This window comes from Phascolarctos cinereus, unplaced genomic scaffold (genome assembly GCF_003287225.1).
Source record: "Phascolarctos cinereus isolate Bilbo 61053 unplaced genomic scaffold, phaCin_HiC Scaffold_1;HRSCAF=81, whole genome shotgun sequence".
NCBI lineage: Eukaryota > Metazoa > Chordata > Mammalia > Diprotodontia > Phascolarctidae > Phascolarctos > Phascolarctos cinereus.
This window is the reverse complement of record NW_027555514.1, coordinates 22,587,015-22,612,895: the sequence shown is the minus strand read 5'-3', so window position 1 is coordinate 22,612,895 and position 25,881 is coordinate 22,587,015. Positions and strand designations below refer to the sequence as shown.

General features: G+C 45.7%; 1 protein-coding gene and 1 long non-coding RNA gene across 4 annotated transcripts in view; one reads left to right on the top strand and one right to left on the bottom strand.

The window, feature by feature from the left end:
* Positions 1–3,964, top strand: part of CMTM7 (CKLF like MARVEL transmembrane domain containing 7) — a 60,322-nt gene extending 56,358 nt beyond the window's left edge. Inside the window, exons 4-5 of the mRNA XM_020993241.2 lie at positions 2,348–2,429; positions 3,377–3,964. Of these exons, the coding sequence (XP_020848900.1) occupies positions 2,348–2,429; positions 3,377–3,390 (96 nt within the window). The 3' untranslated portion in view covers positions 3,391–3,964. The remainder of the gene's footprint in view (positions 1–2,347; positions 2,430–3,376) is intronic.
* A 1,097-nt stretch (positions 3,965–5,061) lies between these two features.
* Positions 5,062–23,056, bottom strand: LOC110213036 (uncharacterized). Of its 3 annotated transcripts, none has more exons than XR_013485350.1 (4): positions 22,728–23,056; positions 9,333–16,387; positions 8,695–8,818; positions 5,062–6,862 (listed from the first exon to the last, which is right to left on the bottom strand). It is a non-coding gene; the product is annotated as an uncharacterized LOC110213036 (long non-coding RNA). The 3 variants fall into 3 exon arrangements; XR_013485351.1 differs by having other exon boundaries at positions 8,695–9,390; positions 15,225–16,387; positions 22,728–23,042; XR_013485349.1 differs by having other exon boundaries at positions 8,695–16,387.
* Positions 23,057–25,881: the final 2,825 nt, after the last annotated feature.

Sequence of the window (25,881 nt, the reverse complement as noted above, 5' to 3'; positions counted from 1 at the left end):
CTGAGTATACAAAAAAGAGTGACAGAGTATACATGCCCTTAAGAAGCTCACAGTCTAATGGGGGGAAAGGCAGGGGAAGGGGGAGAGGAGACAACAGGGAAAATGATGTACCAGGAGGCTAAATACAGGATAAATAGAAAGTGAGTGAGAGAGAGAAGGGACTAGAATTAAGAGAGATTGGGAAAAGCTCCAACTGCAGCTAACACCAACAAAAGCTAGCCTTTACGTGCTGCTGTGGAGCTGTTAAAGTGCTCTTGTCTCATCTGAGTCTCCCAGGAACTCTGGGAAGTTGTGGTTATTTGTGTCCTCATTTCACAGAGGCAGGAACCAAGGCTTAGAAAGGTTAGGTAACTTTCCCAGGACAATTTGTTCCTGATTGTCCTGATTTGAGCCCAGTGCCCTCTGAGATGGTAAAGAACTGGATTTTACCTAATACTTTAAGGTTTATAGAGCACTGTCCATGTGTGATTTCACTCAAGTCTCATCCAACAGCCTTGGGACACTATGGTTGTCCCCATTTTACAGATAAGGAAACTGAGGGTCATATCAGGGTCACATCACACGGATAGTGGGCTTTGGACTCAAGTCTTCCAGACTTCATCAAGCAGCCTAACCACCCTGTCTTTCAGTCTGACCAAGCACATGCTATATAGCCCTGGGACACAAAACACCTCCAGGCTCTTAGGGCTGTCGTAAGCACTGCGCCTTTGGGAAAAGCCTGTGTAGGACGCGAGTCATCTAGGGGACACGGCAGACAGACTTGGAGTGGGAAGACCTGAGTTCAAATTCTGCCTCATACAAATAGCTGTATGACCCTGGGCTAGTCACCGAACCTCTTCCAGCTTCAGTTTCCTTAATGTAAAATCATAATAGTACGTACTTTACAGGGTTGTTGTAAGGATCAAATTAGGTAATAGATGTAAAGTGTTTCGCAAAGCTTAAAAGGGCTGTATAACTATCTGTCATCATCACCGCCACCACCATCACCATCATCCTCATCATCGTCACCATCCCTGCTTGGGAGGGCCTCCTCTTTTATCTGGGTAGAGCAGACCCAGGGAACAGTTAGTAGAACAGAATGATGTGGTGATGCGGACAGTTGGAGAAGACACCAGCTTACAGTAAGAGAAGCATCCGTAGGATTGTGGGCCACGCAGTGAGTACCAGAGGAATCGAGGCAGGGACAGGTGAGCTTGTGCTGATGGCAGCGGCTGTTGGGTAGTGCCCAGCTGTTCAGGACAGGGCCCCGCCTTGGGCTGCTGAAGGGCTGTCACGGCAGGATGGGCCTGGTGCATCCGCTGCCCTCAGCCCAGCCTCGCTGAGCCAGAGATGCTCATAGCTGGCCCTGCTACGGCAAAGCGCCTTCTGTTATCTGATTTGGTCTGTGTGACCAGAGCACGCCATCTAATGAGCCTTAGGTTCACACAGCTAATGGGTGTCTGAAGCTGGATTTGAACCTGGGTCCTCCAGACTTCAGGTCCAGCACTCTTTCTGTTGGGCCCTCTATGTGCAGGTCCATCGTTTTCATTTTCAACTGCACTGAAAAAATCCTCCATCCTTTGAGAAGAATTATGAGAAAAGCTGCAGTGGATCCCAAAATCTGGAAGACCCAGAGCAAAGTCCTGCCCCTGACTTACATTAGCTGTGTGACTGAGCAAGTGACTGATGGTCACAGGGTCCCAGACAGCTCTAACACAGAAGTTCTTAACCTTTCTTGTGTGTCAGGCCCTCGGGGCAGCCCAGGGAAGCCTTAGGACCCCTTCTCAGAGTCATATTTTTAAATGCATGAAATAAAATACGTCAGATGGCAAAGGAAGCCAATTATACTGAAATAATTATAAATTATTTTGAATTTTTTAATTCACAGAACCTGCTTTAATCTTTCTCTGCATTAATGATAGAGGGAGCTCCTCATCAGGATTTCCTTACATTGATGAAATCCCAGGTCTGATTACACACACACACACACACACACACACACACACACACACACGCAGACGCATACACATAACTCACACATATACACGCACACATACACGGAGCTTCCTAGATTTGGAGCATGAAGGACCCTCTTAGGCCATGTAGTCCAACCTTCCCATTTTACAGTTGAGGAGACTGAGGCCAGCAAGCTGAAGTTTGCCCAAGGTCCTAGTAAGTGATAGAACCAGCATTTACCTGGGTCCTCTTGACCGTTTCCACATAGCCCAGAACCAAGAGAAAAGTGATGTCCATTGGGGTGATAAAGGCCCAGCATTTGGGCCTGAGAAGCCTGGGAACCATTGTGAGGCTAGTTAGCATCAGAACTGGGGACAAATGTCCTTGCCTCTCTTTTTCTCCTCGTCCACAGGTCTTTGGGTTCCTGGCTACTTTCCTGTGCACGGCAAGCATCTGGTTATCCTACAAGATCTCATGTATAACACAGGCCACAGGTGAGTGAATGTCCACTTCTTGACACAAAAGAATTGACTGAAAATACGAGTGTCTCTCTGCACTGTAGGGAGAGCTCATTCTCCCAGGAAGGAATGGATCAGCGGAAGTTAGGATTGGACCGTGAGCTCAAAAGTATTTGAGTTGTGGATGGGGGAAAGAAAGGATTGAAGCATCTTTGCCTCTGCTCCCCCCTTCCCTCCCCCAAGAGGCCCTGTGTTTGGGCATTGGCTTCTTTTGGTGAGCTAGAGGCTGGGGAGGAGTGCCAGGAGGAGTTTAAGAAGCCTTTTCAAAGTGTGTTATTTTTATGCTCTTCTTTCTGAATGTCGATTGATATTGTTTTTTAATCACTCTCATTTCTAGAGATGTCCTTTCCCTCTCTCCTCCACATTAAGCCATCCTTCATCAGAATAAAATAAAAACTAATCAACACATTAACGGGTATATGCAATTCTCCATACCCATAGTCCCCCACCTCTGCAAAGAAGAGGATTTTTAATGGCTTAGAAGGTCTTAGCACAGTGAGCAGTACTGTCCATAAGCTTTAGGGCTCAAGGATTAGAGGTTAGAGAGCAGGAAATAAGTGTCAAGGATGATAATACTATGAGACCAACAGCTGATGTTTCCATAGCACTTTACAGTTTACAGAAAGTACTTTTCTGAAAACGGCCATGGGAGGAGTTTAGGACTCCTCATCCCCATTTTACAGAGGAGTAAACTGAGGTTCATGACTGGTCCACAGCTACTAACTTATAGTTGGGACTTTAAGCCCAGCATTGTTTTCACCATATTACATTGCCTCTCTTTGTGTAATGATGATAATATGAATTCTCCGATACTTCATGGAGCTGTGCTGTCACTGGTGGGGGCCCTCCCTCCGCAGATGCAGATTGCAGATGGGTGCCACTGGTGGGCAGCCTCTGACTTGACCCTCCCTCTTCTTCCCCAGCTGCAGCTGTGTGATGGCGTCACTCGTAATGCCTCGTGCCCCCTGGTAGGAAGAGCCCCTGTGGGGCTGACAGGGACGTGTGGCTCAAAGGGGAGGCCAGCCAGAAGGACCACCTGGCACTGGGACGAAGAAAGGCTGTTGAAGCAAAGTCTTTGGTGCCAAAGTCCTGCCTAGAAGGATGGAGAGGCCTTCTGAGGGTTCCCCTACCCCTTCCCTGAAGTTCTGCCCAGAAGATGGGGTTACCAAAGACTCTTCTCCAGCTTTCCTCGCAACAGCCTGCCTCTTCTTGGGAGTGAGATGGGACAAACTGGACAGGATGGGCCGGGAAGGGAAGCCACTCCCTTTGCCTCCTTCTGTCTGTGAAACTTCTTCTGGTTCCGGGTCTCCCATTTCATAGAATAGGAGTGTAAAACTGAGTCCTTGTCTAATGCTGTCTTCAATTCACTCTGGACCTAAGGAACATTATATAAATCCTTTTGTAAAACACCACCCCCACATCCCTAATTTATCTGCTTTTGTAAATCCAACCTTGGCAATGTTTAGCTTGCTCAAAGTGAGATACACCCAGATAAACACAGTACAAGTAGGCATGCGACCCCGTGCCTCATTTCATCGTCCCTGCCTTTTGCTGCCACAGACCAAAGGAAGTAAAACCTAAACTCGGCTCAGTTGGGAAAGAGATCTTTCTTACCCTGCACAGGGGAGGCGATGCGGCTTCTCAGAGGGAAAGTCACTGACTGAACTGGGTTAGGGCCGACACACATGCTGGGTTCCATTATATTGTCACATAGCGCTTTAAGGTTTGCTAAGCACTTTGCTCAGTTGGCCCCAAAACAGCCCCGTGAGGTAGATGATGTCATCCTTATTTTAGAGATGAGGAAAATGATGAGAGACGTCAGTGACTTGACCACGGTCACATGGCTAACAGTCTGAGGTAGGATTCGAATTCGTGTCTTCCTGATTTCCCCTTCGGTGTTCATCTGGTACGCCATCTTTGGAGGTTTGGGGGGAAAGATTGGCTTCCATTTGTCATGTGTGTTATAGTGGGAGTTCTTTCAGGTGTTTGGACGAGATGAACACTGAGGTGCCTTCCATCTCCCCCTCTGGGATTTTCTGAGCTGTACGGTAACGTGAACAGTAACTCTGGGAGTGTGTGCCTTCTCTTTATGAAGAGAAGATGCAACAAAATGCACATTGCTGCTGAGATATGGAGGTTATGCTGGAAAAAGCACCTGACCAGCAGACTGAAGCTCTGGGTTCAAATCCCAACAACTCTAACACTTCCTTCTTGCTTCCTTTTCTTTCTTCCTCTTTCCCTCTCTTCTTTCTTCCTTCTGTCCTTTTCTTCCTCCCTCCCTTCCTCCTTTCTTTCCTCCCCTTTTTCCTCCTTCCTTCCTTCCCTCCCTCTCTCTTTACCTCCCTTCCTTCCATCCTTTTCTTCCTCCCTTTCTTTCCTCCCTTTTTCTTCCTTCCTTCTCTCCCTCCCTTCCCCCCTCTTTCCTATTTCGCTCTTTTCCTCCCTCCCTCCCTCTCTTTCTTCCTCCCTTACTTTCTCCCTCTTTCTTTCTCTTCCTTTCTCCTTCTTTTCTCTTTCCCTCCCTCCTCCTTTCTTTCCTCCCTTTTTCTCCTTCCTTCTTCCCTCCCACCTTCGCTTTTCTTTCCTCTTTCCCTCCCTCCCTCTCTCCCTCCTTTACTTTCTCCCTCTTCTCTCTTTTTGCACTTTTCCTCCCTCCTTTCTTTCCTCCCTTTTTCTCCTTCCTTCTTCCCTCCCTCCCACCTTTTCTTTCCTATTTCACTCTTTTCCTCCCTTCCCCCCTCTCTTTCTCTCTCCCTTACTTTCTCCCTCTTTCTTTCTCTTTCCTTTCTCCTCCTTCCCTCTTCCCCCCTTCTTTTCTTCCTTCTTCTCTTCCCTCCCCTACTGAATAAAGTCCATTTCCCTCAATTTGGCATTCAAGGCCTTCTACAGTCCCAGGGACCTCAGAGTCCATTCAGTCCAATGTTTTTGCTTTCAAGATGGGGAAACCAAGTCACAGAAAGCTTAAGTGATTTGCTTGCCCAAGGGTCGCCTAGGCAGTAAGCATTGAATCCAGGTCGTCTGACTCTTGAGCTAGTGTTCTTCCTGCCCATCCTTCAAGGCCTAGCTCCATGGAGCTTCCTTCCCATGCTCCCTCTGGCTAGCAGCCATCTCCTCTGTCTTTTCACATACTTACCATCTTGCCTCATGGTTCTGTGTACCCTTGTCTTCCTCTCACCCTTACCAGACTGAAGCTTTCGAGGGCTGAGATGCATCTTAGCTCCTGTCGTAGTGCCTGGCCCGTAGTTTGTTGAATGAATAAGTGAGGAAATAAATGGACAGGCAGCTCCCCAGGCAGACAGCAGCGTCCATGTCATCCTCCAGCTGCCCGGGAATCCATAGTGACCAACCCCACAAAGAAACCTTCGCATGTATTTGCTCCCTCTATAGGCATGATCGAAAGAAAAAGCCGAAAACCTGCAGGAGGAACTGAGGCACTGGAGTAGAAGGCAGCTAGCTAGCTTTTGTTCCTGCCCATTAAACTGCGTCCTCCAAGCCCCAATATCCCAGTGCAGGGTGACTCCTTACTTCCCACCCTCTCCTGTGTCGCCTTGTCTCCCTCGCCCCCAGTCTCCACACCTTAGTCTGTGCCTCCCTTTGTGACTGTGTGTAACTGTCCATGGATGGGCTGTTCCCCCAGTAGAATGGAAGCTCCTGGAGAACAGGAACTGCCTCGAACAAAGTCTGGCCCGCAGTAGGTGCTTCATACACGCTTGTTGATTGATTGATTGATTTCTCCTCCCAGCCATGCTTGGAATGGACCCGCCCCATCCCAGCCCCTATATCCATCTCCTAGAGTCCCTCCTTTCTAGTCCGAACTTAATTCAGCAGACATTAAGCATGTACTGTATACAAAGCCTCTAATGAAATGCCTCACTGGAGCCTGGATGTGACCCTGGTTGCTGGAAGGCTATTCCAGGAGAGCATGAGCCCAGACAGGTTCTAACATGTGGTTATGACTGCTGCTCAAGCCGACATGATGAAGTGGAGAAGCAGATGGCTGGGTTCTGATATCACTGCTGCCCCTTACCACTTCCTCAGCCCTCAAACAAAGGGGTGAGGCTGCATGACCTCCCAGGTCCTGCCAGGTCTGTGATCCCCCTAGCCTCAGTCTCCTCCTGTGTAAAATGAGGCGGTAGGAACGGAGGAGCTCGAATGACCCTCCCAACTCTGGAATATGACCCAATGATGCCATGATCAGCTTCCAGGCTAGCCACAGAGTGATACCTGTTCCAGCCGCATCCACTCTCAAGGTCCATTGACTAAGCCTTAGAAGGGCTGGGATCTTTGTACGGGTGAGAGGTCTCATGGGACAAAAATCCCAGATCTGTGATACACATGCAGGTCACAGGGCTAGGCAATGTGTATGCAAAGATGAATGACACAGCCCTCTTCCTCAAGCAGCTTACAGTCTAATAGGGAAGGAAAGAGAATGAGCATTAATTAGCCACCGACTATATGCCAGGCACTTCACGAGCAAGTCAAGACATCACCCGTCACATCACTCTGAAAATGAAAGATAAATAACAGTTATGTGCCAGGAACTGTGGTAAGCACTTTACAAATGTTACCTCCTTTGATCCTCACAACAACCTTGGCAGGTAGGTACTATTATCTCCATTTTACAATTGAGGAAACTGAGGCAAACAGAGGTTAAGTGACTTGCCCAGAGTCACACAGCCAGTAAGAATCTGATGCTGGATTTAAACTCAGTTCTTCCTGACTCAAGGCCCAGCATTCCATCCACTGAGTCACCCAGGGGCCTCCAGTGGGGAACCAGGGTAAGAAAGAGCATGTGCATTCCTAAGTATGATGATCCACACACCTCTTCCTTGAAGCCTTCCTTGATCCCTTCTGATCTGGATTCCTTCTGTTTTGGTCATTTGCCTACTCCCACCTCACCCACCCCCAACTTAACTATAAACTCCTTCAAAGCAAGACCAGTGACCAATCTCTTTTTGACCTTCAGCAACGAGCTCAGGGCCTTGCAATCAATCAATGAGCATTTATTACCCATTTACTATGTTCCAGGATAGAGTGGCCCAGTGGATACAGCACCAGGCCTGAAGTCAAGAAGACTCATCTTCCCGAGTTCAAAACTGGCCTCAAGCATTTACTAGCTGGGTGACCCTGAACAAGCCACTTCACCCTGTTTGCCTCAGTTTCCTCATCTGCCAAATGGGCTGGAGAAGGAAATGACAAGCCATTCCAGTATCTTTGCCAAGGAAATCCCAAATGGGGTCACGAAGAGACAACCCAAACATCTGAATAACAACAACCCATGCCAGGCACCAGGCAAAGAGCTGAGAGTACAGAAAGGTAAAATCAGCCCCTGCCTCAAGGAGCTTACATTGTCACAAAGATACGTGCAGAGACAGGCACATAGACAGGATACAGGCAGAGGCATACAAGGTAAACCCAGAGGGAAGGATCTAGCAGCTGCTGGGGACCAGGAAGGGTCTGCAGAAAGGTGGTGTCTGAAATGAGTCTCCAAGGAAGCCAGGGATTCTAAGAGGTAGAGGTGAGGGAGGGAAAGGCTGCCGGGCACAAGGGGCAGACAGTGCAAAGTCCTAGAGCTGGGAGAGGGAGCACTGTGGCTGTGACACAGGAAGGATGCCCGTCTGGCTGGACTAGAGAAGGAGTGCACGGATGGGAGTGAAATGTGAGAAGACATGACGGGCTGTGAAGAGGGAGGGGAAGGGCCAAGCATTAGCGTGTGCCACATATCAGCCACTCTGCTGAGCACAAACAGATATTCCTGGACATAAGAGACAGAATAGGATCTGAGCCTGATGGAGTGTTGGTGTTCAGTAGTTCCAGTCGTGTCCAACTCCTCATGACCCTATTCGGGGTCTTCTTGGCAAAGATACTAGTCTGGTTTGCCATTTCCTTCTCTAGCTCATTTTACAGAGGAAGAAACTGAGGCAACCGGGGTTAAGTGACTTGCCCAGGGTCACAGAGCTAGTAAGTATCTGAGGCTGGCTTTGAACTCAGGAAGAGGAGTCTTCCTGACTCCAAGCCTGTCGCGCTAACCACTGTACAACCACTGCCAACAAAAAATATTTCATTTAATTGGGCAAGAGCTTCAAATGTTGGAGGAATTTACATTTGATTCTAGAATCTTAGATCGCTGATTGAATAGAGGTCTCAGGGTGAGAAGGAGTGATTGCCAAAAAACTGGAGTTGAAGAAATAAGACCATCTGCCATTTTGACTTCATTATTGAACTTTCTCGCATACAATACCTTAAAACAGTTGCTTTGCTCTTTACATCACCATGAAGCGGCTGGTGTCCGTGATGGCGTGGTAGCTGGTGTCCTTTACGTCCCCAGTGGTTTGATATCTTTCCTTTCCCTCTCCCCCTCATTCCTTTTAGAGAAAAAAAGTCAGAGACCATTTTCAAAGCAAGTGGATAAAAATAGAGATCTTTCCTCTCTGAACTTGGAAATTACCTGCAAGTGGACCATCCCAGGTTGGGAAAGACTCTCCTCTTCTCTGTGTTCAAGCTAGCCATAGTATTAGCCTTTCTAAGCCTTTGTCAAGCCCATTATCTGAGGGTCCTGAGTCATTGCCGCAGCCCCATCTGTCCTGGCCTGGTGCTGATCGCCTGCCCAATATCCCAGCTGCTTCTAGCTACCCTCCATCCTGCTAAGCAAGGTCAGCCAGTCCGCATTGAGATGAAGCCCCTCATGTACCAAGGAAAGGCCCTAAATTGCTCATATAGAAGCCAAGGTACTTGAATATGGCCAAGTCTTCCTTCTAAAGCAACAGGAGTTTCATTTAGATCCATCTAGGTTGTTTCTGGGATTTTCTGTGGAACTCCAAGGGCTAAAATGGATACTATTCCTACACAAAATAATTTATCACTTTAAAAAATCAATACCTGCCATCCATGGCCTGTACACCACACTTGCTGAAACACCATCTAAATTATGCACAGCCTAAAAAATCAGAGAAATCAATACTTAATAGACCAAGGAACGTTATTTGAAATGCTAAACCATCTGGCTCCTTGACAGACCCCCTGAAGAAGTTTTTTTTTCTTCTAAAATATGGACTCTGCTAGGATTTCATCCAGGGTCACATCCATCTGATCTCTCCAAGAGATTAAAAACCTGGGGGCAGCACCCGCAGCTTCAACACCCCAGATGGTGCCAAGCATCTTCACTTATGGACATGGAGGAAAGGTCTGAGGAAATTAATTGATAGGGACTGTCTTCCTCATTGGTGAGATGATGAGTAATCTGGGTAGCCTTTGCTTCCTTTTTGTAAGGGGCAGGTGTGGGACTCCACATTCTCTTGGGAACTCTATCCCCTATAAGGCTGTGCATGAGTTCATATCCTAAGAATCCCCCGAGCACAGAAGGATTTGGAAGGCACTGAAAGAAATCTTGTGAAGGATAAGATGTAGGGGTTAGAGAAGAGCAGTAGTTAGTTGGGAAAAGATGAGAAGGAAATAGCAGCTATGCTCTGAGCTCTGGTATCTTGTCTGGATTTAGATGACCATGAGATCTATAGCCAAGGGTTCTCCTATTACAGTTTAGTTTTTGTGCCAAGTAGCCCAGAATTCCTGTGCCTGCAGTACATAGTTAGGAAGGGGAAAAGGAAAGGAGTAAGTGTTTCTATAGCACTTAATCTGTGCCAGGCCCTGAGCTAAGTGCTTTACAAATATTGTCGAGGAGATCCCCACACCAACCCTGTAATGTAGGTGCATTTTATACTTGAGGATAAATCCAGTGCCCAACCCTGTTTTTTTCATTAGAAGTTTTTACTTTGGGGCACCTAGGTGGTGCAGTGGATAGAGCACTGGCCCTGGAGTCATGAGGACCTGAGTTCAAATGTGGTCTCAAATCAGACACTAGCTGTGTAACCCTAGGGAAGTCACTTTAACCCCAATTGCCTCGCAAAAACAAACAAACCAAAAAAAAACCAAAGAAATTTTTACTTTGAACTCATGGTCACCTGGCTTGCTGGGGTACAAGAAGCCCTGGGAAGTTTCTTGAGCTATGGAATAGATATAACTCACAGACAAGCTCCCCAGCAGTGTGCTATGGCCCTGGTATTGCTAAAGAGAGGGCACTGAGGAATTTCAGGTGTTTCATGTTCACTGAGGGACAGTTTTCAAGTTAATATTTCAACACCAGGATTTTTGTTGCATTTTTTTTCACTTTTGGTGGGAGGCAATTTGTTGTGGAGAAGGAATACTATATTTAGAGTAGAGGAAGGCTTTTTTTTTCTTTGCTTCTTGGCTGTGCCACTAGGCTGAATACGTATGACCTTGGGTAAATCACTCATCCTTGCTGAGCTTCAGTTTCCTTATCTGTTCAATGAGAAAGCTGGACTAAATTATTTCTAAAGTTCATTCTTTCTCTAATGTTCTATGATTAGATTAATTAGACTTGTTCCACTTGGCCCCAGAGGTTGGATTTAGGAATGATGTCTACAAGTGCAGAGAAGCAAACTTAGACTTGATATAAGGTAAGAAAAAAAATGCCTAATAATTTGAACTACCCTGGAAGTAATGGTTTTCCCCCGTTAGACTGGGAGTTCCTTGAGAGCAGGGGCTGTCTTTTGTCTTTCTTTGTATTCCCAGTGCTTAAAGGTACAGTTGTAGTACATAGTAGGTGCTTAATAAATGTTGATTGACTGACTCTCTGACCTCACTGGGGGCACTGGTGATCTTCAAGCAAAGACTGGATGACCTCTTGTCAGGTTCATTACAGAGGAGAATCTTGGTCAGATAAGATGTTAGACTGAATCGTCCCTAAGGTCCTAGGTCAACTCTGAGACTGTGATCTGGGATTCCCCTGCCTTCAGCCTCCAGCCTCTCCCAATCCTCTTCCCACTTTCCAACTCCAGTCCAACCCTTACATGACTCTATGCTCTGAATCTTCCCTGTTTATGTCATTTTCCTTCTCTAACTTTCTTTTGTTATTGTTGTGTTTGTTTGGGAGGCAATTGGAGTTAAGTGACTTGCCCAGGGTCACACAGCTAGTAAATATCAAGTGTCTAAGGCCAGATTTGAACTCAGATCTTCCTGACTCCAGGGCTGGTTCTCTATTCATTGTGCCACCTAGCTGGCCCCCTTCTCTAACTTTCAGCGGCTCCTTGTTACCTACTAAATAAAGACCAAGCTCCCTGGCTCAGCCTTCGAAATTCTCTCTTGTCCTGCTGCACCCTTCCTGCGTAGATCTCTCTCAGGTTATCCTCAGCTCATCATTCTGGGCTCCCCACCACCCCTTGAGTTCCCATGTGCTAGAAATCATCCCTCCCTGCCCTGATCTCATTGCACTGCTATCTCATGCACCATTTTGCATTCTTTTGTTGTGTATATCTTTTTTCTCCCCATTAGATTTTAAAATCCTTAAGGGCAGGATCCATGAGGTCTTTCCCAGTTCTGTCTCTCCCTCAGCCTGGAGAACCATGTCTTGTGTGCATCAGGTGCTTGATAACAGCTTGTTGAGCTTGAAATTGGTAGCAGCTAGAGGGCGCCATAGTGCATAGAGCACTGGGCCTGGCATTAGGAAGACTCATCTTCCTGAGTTCAAATCCAGCCTCAGACATTTATTAGCTGTGTGACCATGGGGGAGTCGCTTCACCCTGTTTGCCTCAGTTTCCTCATATGTCAAATGAGCTGGAGAAGAAAAGGGCAAACCAGTTTCTTTGCCAAGAAAAATGGAGTCACAAAGAGTCAGAAATGACTGCAATAATTGAACAATGAGCTTGAAATGGTTCTCGCCCAATCTCTGACACCAAGCCAGAGTTCTTGCATGGAAAAGTCTAGACACAAGACAGACGTGAGAGGAGACTCACAGAGCCAGCTGAAACTGGAAGAATGGCCCATGGGCCTAGAAGGCAATGTGGTACATACAGAGAAGAGAAGAAGCCTAGAGGATTTGGAGTAACAGGACCTGGCTTTAACTCTTTCCTCATTCTGCCATTTCAGGCTCCTCGAGGGCAGGGATTGTCTCACTTTTTATCTTTTACAATGCATCACACACAATAGGTGCTTAATAAATTCTTATTTTTGAAATGATTTGAAAGGGTCAATGACCACTTGCCAAAAATGTGTAAAGGGCATTCTTGTTCAGGTATGGACCCTCATCTTCCTTCCCATTCTTGAGATCCTGATTCTGTGAATTGAAGTGTGTGGGCTGGCCACTTCCCAGTCTCTTTTTGCCCATCTGTAAAATAAAGCAGCCTCTTTGTGAAGAATAGGGCACATCTTTTACTCTCCACCCCACCAAAACCTATTCCTTTTCCTCCCTGGCAACCTGGCCTCTGCATACACTTGTTCGTTTTTCATATTTAAAAACTTCCCTTGGTTTCTGTTCCTTTGTCTGTTTTAGTTTTCTTGTTCAGTCTATTCAGTCATGCCTGACTCTTTGTGACTCCATCTAGAGTTTTCTTTGCATGAATATAGAGTGGTTTGCCATTTCCTTTTTTCTTTTATCAAGCCTAACTTTGCCTCCTTGAAATTTTTACCCCTTGTTCCTAGTTTGGACCTCTGGAGCCAAGGAAAACAAATCTGATATGGTCAGAGAACATTAGAGCTACAAGAGAATAATTTAGAAATAATTTAGTGCAACCCTCTTGTTTAAGAGATGAGGAAGCTGAAGCCAAGCAAAGTTAAGGGACTTGAGTGACATATCTATCAGAAGACCAGATTCTAATGCTGACACTACCACTTCCTGTGGGACTTTGGGATTCTTCATTTCCTTGCTGTTAACTAGACTCCTAAGGTCCCTTTCAGCCCTTTCAGACAAGCTGGGAGCATAAATTTAGGGCAGAGGATGGAGGGTCACTGGGGGAGTTTCATGTACGGATTGGGCTGGATGCCCACCTAGGTCCTTCCAAACCCTCCAGTCTGGGGATTCTACAATCCAGCCTCCTCATTTCACAGACCGACACCAGAGCATTGAATGACTTTCCCTAGATCATATGGGTATTAATTAGCATAGCCAGGATTCCAACTCCCTCTGACTTCAAAAACCCCTGTTTGGTCCTGCTTGTTTCGAAGAATCCTTTCCATCTCTCAATTCCTTGACCCAACTTCCAGTCTGGGGCACTCCACAGCCCCCAATAGCACTTCTGAGAAGCTCTTGCCCCAAACTAACTGAAGCCCTACCTACTCAGTCTGAGGCCCAAACCCTATGCCTCGGAGCAAGAAGGCAATTTCAGCCTCTCAGCCATGTTGCTGCAGTGTGTGGGATGGGTGGGTGGGTAGGGGATTCCCCCATACTGTCTCAAAATTCCGAGGGCCAGCTTGCTTCATCACCAGTCCGGGTTACCCTTTGTTTCTCCCCCCACACACACACCTCCTGTCAGCTGTGCTGTGGGTGTGTATCTGGGGTGGAGGGGTGGGCAGCGTCCTTGGGGAAGGAGGGGCTGTGGGTGTGTATCTGGGGGTGGGGGCAGTGTCCTTGGGGAAGGAGGGCGGGTCCCCCCAGCAGGTGTTTTCCTCACCAGCCTTACTTCTGGCAGGAAGTAGATTGGTGGAGTCCTTGTGCTGTTTTTTGTTTTATTTTGTTTTGTTTTTTGGTCTGTGTTTGCCAAAAACTTTATTTATAACCATCAATCTATTCAGCTGATGGGACTGTGGATTTAGATAAGAGGTTTCAGAGGTCACCTCCATCCTTTGACAGAAGTAGAGAGTGAGGCTCGGCAGGAGAGAGGCTGGGGAGAAAATAAAGATGGTAAAGCTAATCTTATGGAATGAGGATGCAGGGGTCATAGTGGACCACAAGATAGAAAGGCCCTCAGAGGCCACATAGCCCAACCTCACCATTTTACAAATAAAGGAAGCGTCAAAGGTGGGGTTTGAGCAAAGTGACTGCTCTGAAATTGAGGACCTAGGTTCAAATCCTGCTTTGGCCCTGCTTGTAACTGGGAGATGAGGGATGTTAGGAATCAAGGAATCTGCCCAGGTTCAAGATGACCCCATCCCCCCACCATACAAACTCCTTCCCAGGAATCATAGGTCTCACGTTCTGGAAAAGAGACATGGAAGGTCATCTAGTCTTGTAATAAATAAATGTCATATTATAAAAATGTCCAATTCATTCCTCTATTTATTCTGCATGCAGTAATTTAATTAAGCTCCTACAATATGCCAGGGGAGAATCTGAACCCAGGTCATCCTGAGTCCAAAGCCAGTAGGTTTTCTACTTGTGCTCTACAGGCTGCCTCTCAGTACCAGCATTTATTAAGCACCTACTATGTGCTAGGCACTGTACTGGGGATATAAAAGGGGGGGGGGGAAATAACCCCTGCTAGAAAAAGCTCTGTCTCTGGAGTGAATACAGGGGTTCAAATCCTGGCCTGTATGACCCTGGGCAATAACACAATAAGGCTTGCAGGCATACTCTCTCACAACAACCCTGTGAGGGCAGTACTAACATTTCCCCCATTTTACAGATGAGGAAACTGAGGCCCAAAGAGATTTAAATGACTCGCTAGGGTATACAGCTAGGAAGATCCCTCCCAACTGAATTCCTTTGATTCTCTGAAGGGATCATACATTTAGAGCTTGAAGGAATCTTTAGAAGTCACCAAGTCAGGGGCAGCTGGCTGGTGCAGTGGATAGAGTGCCGGCCCTGGGGTCAGGAGGACCTGAGTTCAAATCTTGCCTCAGACATACAATACTCACTAGCTGTGTGACGCTGGGCAAGTCACTTAACCCCAGTTGCCCTCACCAAAAAAAGTCACCAAATCCAACCCCCTCATTTTCCAGATGAGCAAAGAGGCCCATTGAATTGAGGGGGAAGTGACTTACTTGAGACTGCAAGGTAGTAATGGTGATGCAAGGTTTGAGCCCTGAGTCTTCTGATTTCAACTCCCACTCTTTCCACTGTCCCACTGTCAAATGGGTTTATACTTGTAGGGAACCATCTTCAGTGCCACGGCCAAAGCTGATCTGCCCTTCCTGAGCCTCAGTTAACTTAAACCAAACCCTCCACAGTCACTACCAACTCCGCAAACAGGAAGGAAGATGCCCAGGGGCTCAGAGGCTGGGGCAGGAGGCTCTCCACAGGTGTGGCTGTCTAGTCAGCTCTCTAAAGCTAAAGCCATCAGTCCTTCCATGATCAGGCAGCATTTTCTTAAGCATTCCCGTGCTCACTGCTGAATGACAAGCCCCAAAGGCCCCCTAGGACCTCCTGGCTTTTAAAGGCACAGAGCCAGCTGGTGGCACAGTGGATAGATTGATGGTTTTGGTGTTAGGAAGACCTGAGTTCAAATCTTGTCTCATCTACAGACCCTAAAGCGCCATCTCTAAATGTTGCCTGTTGTTACCGGAGCCCTGCCCCCGATTCTGAGAAGGATCACAGATTCGGAGCTGGAAAAGCCCCCTCAAGCCATTTCGTCCAGCTTGGAGGGTTGGAAACGGAAATTCACTGGACAAGGCTCAAATTCGAACCGGGGCCCCTAGTTCCAAATCCGGCCTGCTCAGGGTGAGGATCCCCGCCGCGCCTCCCTGAGCTCGTCCCCTTAAAACCACAGCAGCGGAGGCAGCCTCCGCGGAGGAAGCGGGGGCAAGATTTGGGGTGGGGTCGGGGCGAGGCGCAGATCTGATGGGGGAGAGAGATTGTCGGTGCCGAGGTCTTTCTCTGCAAACGGTGTTTTCTTCTGACTAATCCCTCTGAACTGTGAGCCCTGCAGGCTTTTTTTTCCTTGCAAAAAAACGAAACCTCAAAGGATCGGGAGTCAGGTACTGAGCATCGCTGAAAACTCCACTGAGGGGCGGGACCAAAACCCACCTTCCTCGCTATTATAGCAGTGGGAGCTGCTCTCCCTCTTGTGGCCAAAGGGCCTCACTGCAGCTTGCCGCCTCATGACACAGTAGTCCAAGTGCTATTAGCTGTCAATTACGTAGCACCGTCAAAATTTGCAGAGCGCTGTTACTGCGTGAGCATGACGTCATCTGATCCTACCGGAGCCCTGCAAGCGAGGATATGTTATTGTCCAGTTTTATAGATGAGGAAATGAAAACTCAGAGCACTTGTTAAGTGACTGGTCCAGGGCCATGCAGTTAATTAGTGTGCGGATCGGTGGGAAGGGCAGAGAAGACAGAATCAGCATCGGGAAAGGTACTAGATTCGGAGTCAGAAGGCCTAGATTCAAATGTGGCTTCTCTTCACACGCATCATATGAGCAAAGTTGACAAAAAGAAAAATGACAAATGTTGGAGGGGCCGTGGGAAAACAGGCAAATTGATGCACTGTGGGAAGAGCTGTGAAACGGTCTGGCTATTCTGGAAAGCAATTTGGAACTCTATCTAAAAAGTTGCTGAACTGTGTGTGCTTTTTTTTTTTAGAGGCAGTTATACTTATTTTTAGTTTTCAACATTCACTTGCACAAGATTTTGAGTTCCAAATTTTCTCCCCATCTCATCCCACCTCCCCACTCCAAGATGGCATTCATTCTGTATACCCCTTCCCCCAATCTGCCCTCCCTTCTATCTCACCCCCCCCTTCTCTTATCCCCTTCCCTTTCTATTTTCCTGTAGGGCAGGATAGATTTCTATACCCCATTTCCTGTATTTCTTATTTCCCAGTTGCATGTGAAAACAATTTTTTTAACATATGTTTTTAAAACTTTGGGTTCCAAATTTTCTCCCTTCCTCCCTCCCCACCCACCCTCATTGAAAAAGCAAGCAACTCAATATAGGTTATACATATGTAGTCATGCAAAACACTTCCATAGTAGTCATGTTGTGAAAAACTAAGTATATTTCCCTTAATCCTATCCCACCTACCATTTATTCTATTCTCTCTTTTGACCCTGTCCCTCCTCAGAAGTGTTCACTTCTGATTATCCCCTCCTCCAATCTGCCCTCCTCCTTCTCTTATCCCCTTTCCCCCTATTTTCCTGTAGGGTAAGATAGATTTCTATACCCGATTGAGTGTGTATGTTATTCCCTCCTTAAGCCAAATCTGATGAGAATAAGATTCACTCATTCCCTCTCACCTTCCCCCATTTCCCTCCACTGTAAGAGCCTTTTCTTGTCTGTTTTATATAAGATAATTTACCCCATTTTACCTCTCCCTTTCTCCTTCTCCCAGTATAATCCTCTCTCACCCCTTAATTTTATTCTCCAGATATCACCCCTACATCTTCAACTCACCCTGTGCCCTCTATCTATCTATCTATCTATCTATCTATCTATCTATCTATCTCTCTGTCTATCTATACATACATATAACTTTTACCCTCCAACTACTCTAATACTGACAAAGGTCTCATGAGTTACCAATATCATCTTTCCATGCAGGAATGTAAACAGTTCAACCTTAATAAGTCTGTTATGATTTCTCTTTTCTGTTTACCTCTTCATGTTTCCCTTGAGTCTTAGTATTTGAAAGTCAGATTTTCTATTCAGCTTGAAAGTCCTCTATTTCACTGAATGACCATTTTTTCCCCTGAAGGATTATACTCAGGTTTGCTGGGTAGGTGATTCTTGGTTGTAATCCTATACTGTGTATGCTTTTTGCTTCAGTGAAGGCACTACGCCCCAAACAAATCAAAGAAAGAGGAAAAGGACTTATATGTCCACCAATATGTGTTTTGTTTTGTTTTGTTTTTTTGGCTAGGCAATGGGGTCAAGTGACCTGCCCAGGGTCACACAGCTATTAAGTGTCAAGTGTCTGAGGCCAGATTTGAACTCAGGTCCTCCTGACTCCAGGGCTGGTGCTCTATCCACTGTACCATCTAGCTGTCCCCACAAATATGTTTAACAGCTTTTTTATATGTGGCAGTAAAGAATTGGAAATTAAGGGAGTGCCCATCAGTTGGGGAATAGCTGAACAAATTATGATATACAAATATATTGGAATACGACTGTGCTATATGAGAAATGATAAAGGGGACAGTTTCAGAGAAACCTGGGAAGACTTTTATAAACTGATGCAGAGTGAATTTTGAAAGACTTAAGACCTTCAATCATCAAAGTGACTCAATGACGATTCCAGAGGAGCCATGTTGAAACATGCTACCCACCTCCTAACAGGTAATGAACTTAATGGTAATTGGTAATGGACACAGGTAATGAGTGCAGATTGAGGCATAGTTTTTTTATTTGGACATGGCTAATGTGGGGTTTTTTTTTCACTTGACTATGCATATTTGTTATAAGGGTTTGTTTTTCTTTTTCCTTTATTGTTGGGGGGACGGTGGAGGAGGCAAGAGGGAAAGAAATAGATTTTTGTTAATTTTAAAAAATTAAATTAGACTCAAAAAACTCTGCTTATGACACTACTTGCATGACTCGGAAGAATTATTTAAGCTCTCTGGGCCACAGTTTCCTTCCTTGTAAAAAGAGAGGACCAGACTAGATGGTCTCTGTGGTGCCTTCTAGGTCTCCATCTATGCTCCTACGATCTTCCCAAATCCAAGTCATACAGACCTGATGGGAGGGACGCCCTAAAACAGATCTTCCTGAATCCACTAGGCAGGGGATTCTGGTTTTTTTTTTAATTAAACTTTTTTTAACATTCATTTTCTTTTAATTTTGAGTTCCAAATTTTCTCCCTCTCCAGTCCCTTCCCTATTCATAGAGAAGGCAAACAATATCATGTCCATTATCCATGTAAAGTCAGGCAAAACATATTTCCACATTATAATATGCAATTTTCAACCCTTTTTATGTCATAGACCTTTGGCAGTCTGGGGAAACTTAATACTGCTTTTGTCACATACATTCATAAATTAAAGAAAATGCTAAATTTTGATTTGAGGTTGGTGACAATAAAGATTTTTTTTCCATTCAAGTTCACAGATGCCCCTGAAATCCACTCACAGACCCCTTAAAGGTCCATGGATCCAGATCACGTTAAAAACCTCTATACTATACCAACCTGCTTCTTCTGAACGTCTTCAAAAATCTAAGCTGGTTGGTGAGCTACCTGTACATACACATTAACAGCTCTCCCTTCTCCCTCTACATTGGAATCATGTCTTTGTGTCCTGAGAATTTCCATTTCAAGAGCTTATCCCTCCTGGGCTGACTTTCCATTTTAGTCTATGGTATTTTAAATATGCTTCCTCTAAACCCTTCAAATCTGCTCTTCTAAAATCCTATGGTACATGTCAGACTATTCCTGGCTTTCCTCTCTTCTGTCACCTCTCAAGAATAGAGTGGTCACATCCACACCTAGAGAAAGAACTATGGAGTCTGAATGCAGATGGAAGCATACTATTTGCTCTGCTTTTCCTTTGTTGTTTTGTTTTATTGCTTCATTCTCATGGTTCCTCCCATTGGTTCTAATTGTTCTTTACATCATGACTAATGGGAAAATATGTTTAACATGAATGTATATGTAGAGCCTTTATCATATTGTATGCCATCTTGGAGGCAGAGGTGGGAAAAAGTGGGAGGGAGAGAAAATTTAAAAGTCAAAATCTTATGGAAGTGAATGTTGACAACTAAAAATAAATAAATTAAATTAAAAAAAAAAAGAATAGAGTGGTCACTTTCCTCCTCAGTTCCCATAATTTCTACTCCAGCTACAAGTCTCTGAAAATCAAGTCCACATTGGAATGCCAATTTTTTCACATTTTAAAAGATTTTGTCAAGACAAGAATGTATTAGCTCTGCTTTTTGACAGAAAGAATATCCTAGTCTAGGCATTCTGAACTCTTTTTGTATGTGTGGACCCCTTTGGCAGTCTGAGCCTATGGATAACTCAGAATGCATTACAAAAGAAACCAAGTCTATTGAAATATTTATTAAAATATTTTTTAATCCATGAAAAAAACCTGGAAAGACTTACATGAACTGATGCTAAGTGAAGTGAGCAGAACCAGGAGAACATTGTATGCAGTAACAGTTACACTGTGCAACCATCAACTATGATTGACTTAGCTCTTCTCAGCAATACAGTGATCCAAGACAATTCCAAAAGACTCTTAATGGAAAAAACTATCCATGTCCAGAGAAAGATTGATGGAGTCTGAATGCAGATCGAAGCAGACTATTTTCTTTTTTGTGTGTGGGTTTTTTTTCCCCTTTTGTTCTGTTTCTTTTTTCACAACATGACTAATGTGGAAATATGTTTTACATTACTGGACAAGTATAACCTATATCAGATTGCTTGCTCTCTTGGGGGAAGAGAGAGAAAAATTTGGAACTCAAAATCTTTCAAAAAACAAATGTTGAAAATTGTCTTTACACGTAACAGAAAAAACTAAAATACTATTAAATAAAAAAAAAGACATCTACAAATACGAGGTTAAGAACCCCTCTGGCAGCTGAAGTCAAGAGAACAAGTCTCCCAGCACTGTGATATTCCGACGCTGTCTGAACAATTCAAGTCTAGCCTTCCCTTTCTCATCTTTTTAAAATACAGGTACAAAAGTTAGAAGCAAACACAGGATCAGAAGAATACCAAAGTGTGGGTCTGTAAGGAGAGCGTCCAGTTGGCTAAAACTCTGAACCAGGTGAGGCAGGCAAGAAAACAAAGGAAAACAAAGAAAGTTGGTTTGGTGGGTTCGGGGGTTGAGAGATGCACAAGATCAAAAAAGGATGCTGCTCAGGATGGAGGGGACAGGGACAACTTAGGAAAGAGGAAAGGGAGGGCCGCTCAAATCTCGTTTTGCTCCTGTTTTCAATGAAGAACAGATTGCTCTTTGGACCAACAAGGAGAGGAGCGATAGGGTTAATGGAGCATTGATGGCCAAGCTAAGCAAAGCAACAATGGGAGCGATGCTGCCTTTGCTGACGAGTCCAAATGGCCCTGAAAGAACTGACAGGTGTGATGGCTGAGCCGCTTTCTTGGGGACCTTTGAAAGATCACGGAACACAGAAGTTACTACAGGACTGGAGAAGGACAAACATTCTGACTTTTTATTTTTAAGAGAAAGAACACATTTGGTGAATTATGTGTCAGTGTGCTTGACTTTGATTCCTGGGAAAGTTCTAGTGAGTGTTATTAAATGGAGGGTTTAGTGGGCGTCTAGAAAAGGAAAGCACAGTCACAAAGAGCCGGCCCGTCCTCATCCAGAACAGGTGGCACTAGATCTGACACTTCCTTTTTGACCAAGCTGTAAAACTGGTAGAGCAGGTGCCTGTTGTATGTCGCTAAACTCAATTTTGGCAAAGCCTTTGATAAGAGTCTCTGGGAGGGAGTGGATGAGACAATCCACTGCTGGTGGACTTGGGACTGATAGATGAGCGGACTCCAAGAGGAGTCATGGATAGGTCAACATCAGCTTCAAAGGGGGGGAGCCAGCAGAGAGCACACCAGCAATGCAGGCTTGACTCTGATCTGTGTCTTATTTTTAGGGATGCCTTAGATAAAGGCAGGGATGCAGACGTGGCCATGCCTATCAGACCTGCAGATGATACAATGCTGAATAGAATCTGGAATCTCTACCACATCAGATAACATAGGCAAGGGCCCTGAAAGATCCTGACACTCTAGAATGTGAGATTTAATAGGACAAGTGTCAATTCTCATGCTTCCTGTTTACAGATCTCTTTACAAGCATGAAATGGAGAATCACATTTCCTACTTTCCTGGGGTTCAAATGAGACAATACATGATAGATAAATGTGAGCTATTATAATTATGGGAATCTAGATGACACAGTGGACGGAGTGCCTGGCCTGAAGTCAGGAAGACTTGTCTTCCTAAGTTCAAATCCAGCCTCAGATACTTACTAGCTGTGTGACTGACTCTGGGCAAGTCACTTAACCCTGTCTGCCTCAGTTTCCTCATCTGTAAAATGAGCTGGAGAAGGAAATGGCAAACCACTCCAATATCTTTGCCAAGAAAACCCCAAATGGGGTCATGAAGAATTGGATGGGACTGAAATGATGGAATATTATAACTATACTCATTTGATCCTCACAACACCCTGTGAAATAGGATTGTCAACAACAAGCTTGTTGTCAACAAGCATTTATTAAGTACTTACTAGTGCCAGGTGTTGTACTTTGTGCTTGGAAATACAAATCCAAGGGGCAGCTAGGTGGCACCGTGGGTAGAGAGCACCGGCCCTGAAGTCAGGAAGACCTGAGTTCAAAGCCGGCCTCAGACCAGACACTTGACACTTACAAGTCACTTAACCCCATTGCCTGAACAAAACAAAACAAAAATACAAATCAAAGTAAAAAGAAAGATGGTCCCTGCCCTCCAAAAGTTTATATTCTTTTTTTGCAGGGGGGGGAGGGAATGACTTATTTTATTTTTAATTTATAGAATAAAATAAGCATTTCCAAAACATTATAATAAAAAAGATGATTGCATGTGAAACTGCAAATCTATTACGTACAACTTACATGTCTAATGAGGGAGAGCAGCACCCAGGAGGAAGTTGAAAAGATGGGGAGCGGAGAGGCCCCCCAAGCTGGTACATGGTAGCAAAGCCCAGAAAGTCAGCAGCAGAGCCAGAAGTTCCGGGAGGAACAGTCTTCAGAGCCCTCAGGGAAGGATCAGTCACAAAGTAGGTCACGTGTCTTAACTTTAAGCACACGCCCAGGGCAGAGAAGTCTATTCTCAGTTCTCCCACACAGGAAATTGTCATTGTGGAGATGAGGAAGGGAAAACAGGGAAGCTTATCAAAGCCTGTCAGGCAATTAGAAAGGCCTTTTTTAATCCAAGCATTATCATCTCATATCCTTTCCCACATTGTCTGCACTTCCGCATTTTCCACACTGTGGCTAAATCTGCCTGGGAAGCCAGCACTCTGGTGGACACAGAATCCCTATCATCCCTCAGCCAGGCAGAACTGTCGCCCTGGTCAGTTCCCATCTCCTTTGCTGTGTATGGGTCTTTGCAGCAACATTTTGGATGAAAATCAACCATCATTTGAGCTCGGACCAGGTTATTTTGAAAATGAATCAGCTCTGAAATAGCTTAGAGGTAGCAGACATCCCCAATCCCTCTCAGGTGGTCATGGGTCCAGAACATGTCCCCAAATATAGCTCCCCTCCCACAGAGGACAGAGAGAGATAGAGCCTTCAGAAGTATCTTTCTGAGTTCAAATCTGGCCTCAGACACTAGCTGTGTGACTCTAGGCAAGTCACTTCCCTCGGTCTCCCTCATTTTCCTCACCTGCATAATGAGCTGGAGAAAGAAATGACAAACCACTCAGGTATCTTTGCCAAGAATCGCCCAGATGGGGTCACAAAGAGTCAGACACGACTTAAACCAACTGAACAACAGTAACCTAGACTACTAGCTAGCCAATGACTTGGAGTGATGTGCGTGCTTTACGTTGGGTGGGTGATGAGCGAGGGTGTCACACATAACAGAGGTGTCTCTTGGCACGAGTGACACACAAATCATTCACGTAAGGTCTTCTGGAGGCAAATTACTATTTAACATGTACCGTGAGAGCATATCATTTCTGTGAACCTTAAAAATGTAAGGGTGAGTATAATTTGTAAGAACAGCAAAAACTTTTAAGGGGGGAGGGGAGAATATAGAAGGACGTCCAAGTGTTCCCCTCTTCACTGCGCGCCAATGGCTGGTAGCAAACAATCACTTAAGGACATACTACTACGTGCTAGATGCTACGCTGGGGATGAGTTCCTGCCCACGAGGAGTCTAATGAGCCAAGACAATACATAGCAGGGAATTGTAAAGGGGGTGGGGGAGAAGGGAGAAAACATCTGAGTGGGAACATGGCGGCAAAGTACATTCAGAAGAACGCCTGGGAGGGAAATGAAGCATGGCTGGCTTGGGCCCGTCCCCAAAATGGAGGCTCCCCGGAGGAACTAAGCGATGGAGAAGGAAGCAGGGATGTTACAGGCTGAGAAGGCCCTGGGCTGATCCAGAGAGGTTCCAGGGTGTGAGGGAAATGGAATCATGGTGGCAAATGAGAAACTCTGGAGAAGCGTAGGCCTCCTGCGCCCATCCGTCGATGGCTTGAGAAGGATAATCTGCTCGGAAATCTTGGAGAACTGAGGTGGGTGACGTGAGCCTCAGAATTCACTGACGCAGGCAGCAAGCCCTGGTGTGCTTCAGGGTCCAGAAGCAGAAAGAGCACTGTGAATGCACCCGAAGCCCAGAGCCTAGGGATGAGGAAGAGGAAGAGGAGAGAGGAGATGCTGCCGTGAGGCTCAACAGCACGGAAACGACCGGGGCTTGGGATAGGGGGCACTCTCTGGAGTGGCATTCTAAGCTGTAAGCACACACTGCCGAGGCAGTCTGAAATGCTCCACGGATGCGGTGAAGAGTTAGTTGTCTAGGTAAGAGCACAAACAAACACTTTCATCTTCCGGGAGCTACGCAAAACCGGATGAAGCGTAAGAGCCTGCATGGAATAGCCAAAGTCTGTCACCATTTGCTTAGAGCTCCAAGGACTGGTGAGGGGCATGGGGCTTTGGAAGTATGGCAGTGGGGGGGGGGGGTAGCGACTAATGCCATGTGCTGAGGAAAGGGCAGGGGGGGCTGCCCACACAGTTGGCCATAGGAGAGGTTCAATGAAAGGAAGCATCAATCTGGAGGACTCCTACCCAGGGCAGCTGTGAGGACGGTTTACTGGGCATATTGCTATGTTCTATGGGCCCTTATATGAAACTCTACTTAGGTTCTTTGACCTGCAAATAAACCAGTTCATTCTTTAAGCCTTGCAAGCGATGTGTTTGCAGAGGGAAGTTGGTAAGGACATACTGGACAGGGTCTGTCAAGAAGCTCCCATGTTGCATGGATGGAGCAGCAGAGGAGTAAGACATCGCCCCGAGAGTGCCCCTCGTGTCCTGTGAGAGCTCCAGGAATGGGGGCCTCCTTTTGGTTTTAGTTCAAACAGCCCCCTCCAAAAGGAATAATAATAATTAGTCTTGAGAAATGAAAACTGTAATCATATTGCTTCTGATACAAATCCTAACTCTTTGCTTTAGGAAATACTCATCCTGCTGGGTCTCTCATAATAAATAGCATTTACATTATACTTTACGATTCATAAAGCACTTTACAAATAGTATCTCATTTTATCCTCACATCAACACTGGGAAGTAAATGCTATTATGATTCCACTTTACAACTGAGGAAACTGAGGTAGACAGGTTAAGTAACTTGCCCAGAGTTATACAGCTAATAAGTGTCTGAGGCCAGATGACTCCAGGACCAGCACTCTATTTACTGAGTCACCCAGCTACCTCTTAGAATGAAGTAGAAAGACTGGGACTGGAGGTTTTATTCAGTAGAAGATGGAAATGGCACCTTTTTTGCTTTTAACCTGGCCTGGAGACTCTTTGGCCACATTTTCTTACTGGTTTGAGATGGGAAAAGCTATGTTGTCTCAGACTTCAGAGAGTTAGGAATTAACGCCTACATACAACGACTCATATCCCCGTGGAAAGGGACCCTTAGTGGTCATACAGGCCTTCCTTCCTTTATACCTTTCCCCTTCCCCGTCCTTAGCCCACTGCACATCCTCCATATTTGCAGAATGAATTCCAGTCTGTGGTGTTGGTGAGATAATATTTA